The following is a 9,577-nucleotide window of genomic DNA, read 5'->3' as shown; positions in this document are numbered from 1 at the left end:
ATATATATATATATATATATATATATATTTGGAAGATATATATTCAAAGGAACTTCTTATGGACAACAGATATGGAACAAAAGGAAGAAGAACCTGAAGTGTGGAGCTTATGCAGTGGATGAACAGAGGGGTTATCTATGGGCTGGAGAATACTTGGGAAGGAGGAGTTTGGGAATGAAAATCAAAGAGTTCAGCTGGAACCATTATATTTGAGAGGCTATTAGAATTCTAAGAAAGATGTCAAGTGAGTAGCTGGATACAGGAGTTAGGAATTGGTGTAAAGTCATGGGACTATAAGAGATCACTTAGGAGTCAGCATAGAGAGTACAGATATGGAAGAAGTCCAAGTACTGAGCCTCCAGTCACACCAACATTTGTTGAGAAAGAGAAGGATCTAGCAAAGACTTAGAGGGAGCAGCCAACGAAGCAGGAGGAAAACCAGCACAGTATGCTGTCCTGGAAGTCAAATGGAGAAAATCTCCGTGGAGTGAGTGAAGAACTCACTTGTTGCCAAGAACTTTCGGAAGACTAAAAACTACTCGACTTGGTAATGTAGGAATCACTGGTGACAATGGCACAGCGTTTCACTTGACTTTACTGGAGTAAATGAATTGGAGTGGATACAGGCAACTTTTTTCAATGAATTTTGCTTAAAAAGGGTGCAGAGAAATGGAGTGGAAGCTAGAGGGGAATGTGAGTCAGGGAATGGTTTAAGATGGGGGATGCTGTAGCATGTTAATATGCTAAATGAGAATGATACAGAAGAGAAAAACTGATGATGCAGGAGAGCGAGGTGATGACTGTAGGAGCAAACTTTTTGAACAAGTGAGAAGGGATGGGGTCCATTATAAGAGGAGGTGGACTAGGATAGAAGCAGACAGTTCATCCATTCTAGTAAAAGGAAAAGCACAGCACACAGCTGCAGATGCAAGGAGACTGGTAGTATTGTTGGTAGGAGGATGCACAGATTCTCTTCCTACTGCTTTTATTTTCTGAATAAAGAAAGAAGCAAGGCCAATGGAAAGAATAAGGGTGGTAGCATTGCCCTTTTGAGAAGGTATGAGTTACTCCAGGAGTAGGAGGATAAATTCACTAGGGAAATGTAGGAGGATCACCATTTAGCACTAAAAACCTGCTTGAAGTTTACAGTTACAACATTCAAGTGAAACCTGCTGGGGTTTGTATGGTGTTTTTCTTTAGTCACATTCATTTGTATGGAAGCAGGCATGGAATGCATGGAAAGGTGGGATTTAACAAGAACTGGGGTTTAGCCTGGTGAATTTGACTGAGTGAAAAAGGCAAAAAGGAAGTTAAGAGTATAAGCCAGGGACCAATTTTTTTTTCACCTTGTATATTGTTTTTAATTAATTGTTACCTACAAAAGTTGCCAGCCTTAATTTTGCTCAATAACTTTTTAAAAATAAATTTATGTATTTATTTATTTATTTTATGGCTGCAATGGGTCTTTGTTGCTGCGCACCAGCTTTCTCTAGTTGTGGCAAGCAGGGACTACTCTTCGCTGCAGTGCGCGGGCTTCTCACTGCGGTGGCTCCTCTTGTTGCGGAGCACGGGCTCTAGGTGCACGGGCTTCAGTAGTTGTGGCATGTGCAGGCTCAGTAGTTGTGGTTCACAGGCTCTAGAGCACAGGCTCAGTAGTTGTGGTGCACGGGCTTAGTTGCACTGTGGTGTGTGGGATCTTCCCGGACCAGGGCTCGAACCCATGTCCCCTGCATTGGTAGGTGGATTCTTAACCACTGTGCCATCAGGGAAGCCCTGGTCAGTAACTTTTTAAAGTCAATATTTATTGGAGTATAGTTGCTTTACAGTGTTGTGTTGGTTTCTACTGCACAGCAAAGTGAGTCAGCTATACATATATACATATATCCCCTCTTTTTTGGATTTCCCTCCCATTTAGGTCAGCACAGAGCATTCAGTAGAGTTCCCTGAGCTATACAGTAGGTTCTCATTAGTTATCTATTTTATACATAGTGTCAATAGTGTATATATGTCAATCCCAATCTCCCAATTCATCCCACCCCAGCCAGGGACCAATTTTAAGATGGAACATAAAATATAAGTCAAGTAAAGAAAGAAGTAGGGATGTGGTGAGAGGGTAATGGGGAAAAGATAGTAAGAACAATGTATTGTACATTCTAGTGGGGTTAAAAAGTTGTTGGGAGTCCAGGTACTAGAGGGAGAGTGCTAGAAAGATAACACGAGGTGGAGTCTGCAAGTGGTATGCTTAAAATGGAAATTTTGAAGAGGGTACATGAATTAGTGATACAAAAATTGAGGATATGCTTATAAGACATTGGTTCCTGAGGTAGGGTAGAGCACAAGATCACGGAGGGAAGGAAGGTCAGGGAACAGATGCTAAAATCACCAAGACTGATAAGAAGAGTAGGGAGAAAGAAAGCCAGCAAGCCGAGCGAATGATGGCCACAGTCAGAGTAGTGAGTGGTGCAGAAGTATGCACTTCAAAGGAGCTGTGATTCAATGACGATGAGGGTGGAACAAGGTCTGGAAGCGACAATAAGGAGGACTAAGGAATAAATAAGATGCTATTCCTCTTTCATACTCTGAAATTATGAATGCAAACATAAAATAATGAAACTTTCAAAATTAAAGTTAAAATTAGGGAAAATCTGGGAGAAAAATAACCAAATGGTTATCTAAATTAGGCTGAACTGTTTTCAAAGATGAAAATTACAATTAGGGTAGAGTTTTTAAAAAAATGTAGTTCATGTCTCTTTAGTGGCTGTAAAATCAATTTAATGAGTCACAATCAGCTTTTTAAAAAAAATTAAGTAGAAATACATCTATAGGACAAAGTAGCTGTAAGCACTGTTTTGTAATACTTTTGTTTCACTTATATGCATTTGTACTGGGTGTTAATGAAATACATAATTTTTAATGTGGGTAGCAATTAAAGCGTTTGAATGTTTTTGATCTAGGGTAACTGTAAAATAGAAAGAATTACTTTTAAGACTATGTAACAGCTCCCATTTAACGTCTTATTTATCTTTATTTCTGGTTTGCTGAGGGATCTTCTCATATCTCATATCTAGACCCAGAAAGTTCAACAGTCTCAGGGAAGGCTGAATAATCAATCACCACTGAGTATGTAACTCCTTGCCCAGGAGATCATGCTACAGAAACTAATCCACAAAAAAGCTCTTCTGAGGTATAATATGTATCACGATTGTTATTGAAAGTATATTTTGCACTAACAGTACAACAATTTGTATAAGACTATTAAGAGTCACAACCCATACTTACTTCACCATCTTTGGCAAGCTTTCTACCACACCTCATGCTATTTCCCTCTAGCTCTTCTTTATTGATTTCTTGAGGCCTAGAAATATATATAAAACATGAAATCTCACAGAAAATCAGCAACTAATATTTGAAAAATAACTGTGAGTTACAACAAGAGAAAAACTTTCTACTAGATTTAAAAATAAAATTTTGTAGTACAGATAAAAATCAAAATGCAATGATTAAATCTAGCCCATTACCTCTGCTAAATAAAAAAAAATTTAAATCTTTAGTGTTTCATTTATTGCCTTGACTTCTAGAATACTTTTACTAGGGCCCAGTGAAACCAGAGAAGAGGGGGAAATAATCTATGAGAAATTCTGCTTACCGAGAAAATAAAACACTTAAAAGTCTAACTACTAAGTAAAATTAAATTAAAATCTATTATTTAAGACGTGACTTGGTATCACCTACCATTTGATATTATTGTTTCGCACACAAGCCATTTTTTAAAGTAGTACAACTATACAAACTCAGTATTTAATAGAAAACAGCTGTAGAATTTTATCAGTTAATCTTTACTTGGCCCTCTTACTTTAAAAACCTTAATCAACTAAGAGAAACACTGTTATTTCAAGATGTAATAATAAAATGACATTATTATTAGCTTAGAATTCCAAATGATAAAATACATTCATTCATATACAGCATTTATTAAGTACCTAGATACTGGGGCCATCTTCATCATCATTATCTAATAAATATATTGAAACAAATACAATACATAAAAAATAATGAAATGTAAATAAAACTAATAAAACATATCCTTGACATCCAAGAGCTCAGTCTAGCAGGGAACTAGACATAAGTAATAAGATAATAACGTGGAGAGAACTGATGTTAAGGGCATGAAGAAGGCACAGATTTATTGCCTGGGATTAAGAGTGGGGATCATAACAGAGGAAGTATTATTTGTGCCTGAGAGGGAGTTTGTTGGGGTAGACGTCAGGGGTGAACTCTATGCAGAGGAAGGGCATTCCAGGTAGAAGGACTAGCAAAAAAGGACCGGACCATGAAAGGGTACTAAATGTATGAAGAACTTAGTGCAGCTGGAACCTAAAATGAGCATGAGAGGAGATAAAGCGAAAGGCATTTGGGACAGACTGTTGAAGGGCCCCACAGGCTACGTTCACAGGAGTTTCAAATTTTCCTGTAGATAAGAGAGAGTTCCCATGTATTTGTTCTGTTACTTTAAAATTTTTTCTCACGAAAACTTTCAAACATATAAAAGTAAATAGGGACTTCCCTGGTGGCACAGTGTTTAAGAATCCACCTGCCAATGCAGGGGACACGGGTTCAAACCCTGGTCCAGGAAGATCCCACATGCTGTGGAGCAACTAATCCCGTGCACCATAACTACTGAGCCTGCACTCTAGAGCCCGTGAGCCACAACCACTGAGCCTATGTGCCACAACTACTGAAGCCCACACACCTAAAGCTTGTGCTCCGCAACAAGAGAAGCTACCGCAGTGAGAACCCTGTGCACCGCAAGGAAGAGCAGCCCCCACTCGCCGCAACTAGAGAAAGCCCATTTACGGCAATGAAGGCCCAACGCAGCCAAAAATAAATAAATTTTAAAAATAATAAATAAATAAAAGCTTTGCTTAAAAAAAAAGTAAATAGTACAATGAGCCAAATTTTCTCACCATATAGGTTCAATACTCCTGTTTTAGTTTTACTCCCATTTCTCCCCACATCCCTCCCAACTGATTATTATTGAGGCTGACCCTCCAGACATCATATCCTTTAATCTGTAAATATATATCACACATAAAGCAATAATCCCTAACTATCATCAAATGTCCCTGGTCTTATTTAAGCAGGGAAGTGAAATTATATTTCTACTTAGGAAGCTAATCCTGTTGGCAATGTGGAAAAGCGTTTGGAAGAGGAGAACCCTGGAGGGAGACTTTACTAGATTATAACCTAGAGTCAATGGAGTACACTGTCTTTCTCACTTTAGCAGCTCTACAGTAGCGAGCAGATACTCAGTATGTGTGGAAGAGAGTGCTTCATTAGGGGCAATACAGTCATATACATAATAAGAATGCAAGAAAGCCACTTATTCTAACTCAGTCTCTTCGGTGAGACTCTATATTAAACTCAAAAAGGATACAGATGAGAAAAGTCTTGAATAATAGAGAACATCCAACACTTAAAAACTGAATATACAAAAGAAGCAGGTAGGATGGTTTATAAAACATTTCATACATTACAAAATGCTTCAAATCTGAATTCCAGTAAATAATTAACTCTCATTTTTTGGAGGGGTCTCCTATTTCAACAATCTTACTGTATTTGTGCAAGATAAGTATGCTATGAATATATTTGGGAAAAGATGGGATATAAGTTACAAGTAAAGTAGAAACTAAGAACCCTGGATAATATCTTGCAATCATTATCTTAAGTTTATAGAACCCTTTCACACACTCACTGTTTAGCTATAAACACAACTAGGCTATTATTTTAGGAAGTTCTTTAGTGTATAAAAATAAATTAAAAGAGATCAGGGCAGAAAAAAATTTAAATGTAAAACCTTTTTATGTACTCACAGGTGGACTGTCTCTTTACACTGCCTATACCAAGGAGCTAGTATAAAGATCAAACAATAAATGTGGAAGTACTTCACTGAACTGCAAAGCACTACACATTGAAAGAACAGATAATATGCTTTCTCTTAAAATGAAGACAGTACATAAATATTTTCTAGAGGGGTCATATGCTTTTGATGAAGGCACCTGTGTAACCAGATGGGTTAATTCACCTTACACTCAAGTCTTCAAAAAAACTATTACAGGGGACTTCCCTGGTGGTCCAGTGTCTAAGACTCCACGCTCCCAATGCAGGGGGACTGGGTTCATCCCTGGTCAGGGAACTAGAGCCTGCATGCCGCAACTAAAAGATCCCACGTGCTGCAACTAAAAGATCCCGTGTGCTGCACCTAAAGATCCCACGTGCCGCAACTAAGATCCGGTGCAGTCAAATAAATAAATAAATAAATATTTTTAATAAAAGAACTTAAAAAAACCCCAAAAAAACCCCTATTACATTAGTGAGAATTTGACAATACTGCCACAAATAAGAAAATTGGCTTTACCTATACATATATATGAAGATCATGCTTTATGAAAGCATTATTCCAGGTAATATTTCAATAGCTTAAAAGAATATCATAACACTAAGTGAAACAAAGAATATCAATTATTCAATTTTACTAATATATAGCAAGTGACAATACATTGTTATACTAATTGACCAAAAAGATAAATATTTATAATATTGATAGTTATAGAAATATAAGAATAAAAGCTGATTACATGATCTTTTTCTCTAACAGCTCTTGACTTTAATACTGTTACTGGTTTTTCAACATAATGAATACATTTAAAAATTCATAGCAAAATCCATATACCTGTGGTCAATTAATCAACAACAATGGAGGCAATAATATATTAACACAACGGAGAAAAGACAGTCTCTTCAACAAGTGGTGGTGGGAAAGCTGGACAGCTACATGTAAATCAATATGAACACTCCCTCACACTATATACAAAAAAACTTCAAAATACTTTAAGTACCTAAGTATAAGACATGACACCATAAAACTCCTAGAAAAGAACATTGGCAAAACATTCTCAGATATAAACTGTAGCAATATTTTCTTAGATTAGTCTCCCAAGGCAAAAGAAATATAAGCAAAAATGAACAAATGGGACCTGACCTAATCAAACTTAAAAGCTTTTGCACAGCAAAGGAAACCATAAACAAAATGAAAAGACAACCTAGGGAATGGGAGAAAATATTTGCAAATGATGTGACCTACAAGGGGTTAATATCCAAAATATACAAACAGCTCATACAACTCAAAAAAACAAACCACCTAATCAAAAAATGGGCAGAAGACCTAAATAGACATTTCTCCAAAGATGACATACAGACGGCCAACAGGCACATGGAAAGATGCTCAACATCAATAATTATTAGAGAAATGCAAATCAAAACTACAATGAGATGTCACCTCACACCAGTCAAAATGGGTATCATCAGAAAGTCTACAAATAATAAATCTGGAGAGGGTGTGGGGAAAAGGGAACCCTCCTACACTGTTGGTGGGAATGTAAATTGGTGCGGCTCCCATGGAAAACAGTGTGGAGATTCCTTAAAAAACTAAAATTAGAGCTACCATACCTAGCAATTCCACTCCTTGGCATATATCCTAAAAAGATGAAAACTCTAATTCAAAAAGATACACGCACCACAATGTTCACAGCAGCACTATTTACAAGAGCCAAGACATCGAAGCAGCCCAAGGGCCCATCAACAGATGACTGACTTAGGAAGATGTGGTATATTTATATACAATGGAATATGTATTACTCAGTCATAAAAAAGAATGAAATATTACCACTTGCAGCAACATGGATGGACCTAGAGAATATCATACTAAGTGAAGTAAGTCAAACAGAGAAAGACAATTATAAGATATCACTTATATGTGGAATGTAAAAAAATAATACAAATGAATCTATATAAAAAACAGAAGAACTCACAGACAAAACAAACTTATGGTTACCAAAGGGGAAAGGGAGGGGTGGCAGGATAAATTAGGAGTATGAGATTAACAGATACAAACTACTATACATAAAATAGATAAGCAACAAGGATTTACTGTATAGCAAAGGGAACTATATTCAGTATCTTATAGTAACCTATAATTGAAAATAATCTGAAAAATATGTATTATACAACTGAATCTCTTAGCTGTATACCTGAAACTAACACAATATTGTAAATTAACTATATTTCAGTAAAAAAAAAAAAAATTTTTTTTTTTTAATGAACAATGCTATGATGTACCATACTTACCCCACCTCACTGTCTTGTTCTGCCCGGAGCATAGCAAACCACTGCTGTTTATACACAGAAGATAGCCATTCTAAAATGTAAAAATACATATAAGAATAATAAGAAATATGGAAAAGCATAAAGGATTTAAAATTTTTAAGAAGCTGATAAAATTTTTACCATTTTAAAATTCAAGTTTAAAACAGCAATAAGTAAAGCTGGTAATTTGTATTTTATAAATATGCTATAACGATACAGCTTAATGATTTTTAAAGTGGTAAATGTTATCTTCCTTTGCTTTAGGACAGACTCTACTTAGATCACATACATTTAAAACTTTAGTTAAAAGTATATTCTTGTATTTAATAATTTCCTTTTCATAGCTGATACTATTTTTCATTTGTGAGAAACATACCAAAAGTAATATTTTCAGTTTTAACAAAAGCTTTAATAGAAAACTGAATAATGGATTGTTCCTAAATTATCTAAAAACAATTAATGAGAAATATACCATCTCTAAATTATTAGATGAATTATGCAACTCAAGAAATAATTTTGACACAATTTAGATAACTATAATTTAAATTATTGCAAATCGAATATAATAATTATAGATATTCTTCCCTTTAATAATAAGCATATAATTTTTCCACAAAATGAGACTGTGGAAGCTGAAATTTTAATTATTTTACATAAAACATGGATTTATTAAAAATATAAGCAGAACTGGCTTAGCACCATATTTATTTTTTGCTCTTATTTATTCCCAACTAAAAGGGTAGTTTTTCTAATTTTTAAGTTAAATGATTTCTCTACCTCTACCGAAAGGCAGGGGAAAATCCCTAGTGCAATTAAAATCTGGGTTTTCACTTCATAATTCTCTACCTAATAAAAGGTATCCAGATGACTTGCACTGATTTATTGGTGTCCTTCCTTAAAATTCTCTATAAATACACTTATGAGTGCTTCTTTCCCTAAAATAATATTGTTGCTATTATACGGAATAACTGCTGAATATCTAGGCCACAAACAATTCATTTTCAGTAGGTAAAGACTAACAGCAAAATTTATGTGACTCTGTATACCTCCACACATATTGTTCATCTTATTTGCAAGGTATTTGGATTTTAAAATTCTGTTTTACTGTATTTTATTAAAAAAAAAAAAGCTGATCCCTTCCCATTAAAATGATTTCTCAACTCACTACAGGTTATGCCTGTAGTTTGAAACTCACTGATCCAGAGATAGAATATGGCTTTTTATGATTCATTTATAAAAATGGAATGAAAGGTTTACACATTCATATTCTCAAATATCATATAAGCTACATCCCATGAAAATGTTTTAAAATTTAGTTTCAACAACTTTGAATAAACTCCTTTAAAACTAAAAGCATTTTTTTTTTTGGCTGCGC

At 35.2% G+C, this 9,577-nt stretch overlaps 1 protein-coding gene across 3 annotated transcripts in view; it reads right to left on the bottom strand.

Annotated features, from left to right (window-relative positions):
- GMCL1 (germ cell-less 1, spermatogenesis associated) overlaps positions 1–9,577 on the bottom strand; it is a 48,455-nt gene that overhangs the window by 12,326 nt on the left and 26,552 nt on the right. For all 3 annotated transcript variants that reach the window (XM_027131919.1, XM_027131917.1, XM_027131918.1), the window contains 2 exons: positions 8,185–8,254; positions 3,280–3,355 (listed from right to left, as the gene is read on the bottom strand). In XM_027131919.1, coding sequence (XP_026987720.1) covers positions 3,280–3,355; positions 8,185–8,254 — 146 coding nt within the window. The remainder of the gene's footprint in view (positions 1–3,279; positions 3,356–8,184; positions 8,255–9,577) is intronic.

This window comes from Aethalodelphis obliquidens, unplaced genomic scaffold (assembly GCF_003676395.1).
Source record: "Aethalodelphis obliquidens isolate GAN/ISIS:26980383/991018 unplaced genomic scaffold, ASM367639v1 scaffold40, whole genome shotgun sequence".
NCBI lineage: Eukaryota > Metazoa > Chordata > Mammalia > Artiodactyla > Delphinidae > Aethalodelphis > Aethalodelphis obliquidens.
The sequence above is the reverse complement of the archived record's forward strand: the minus strand, read 5'-3'. Positions and strand labels throughout refer to the sequence as shown.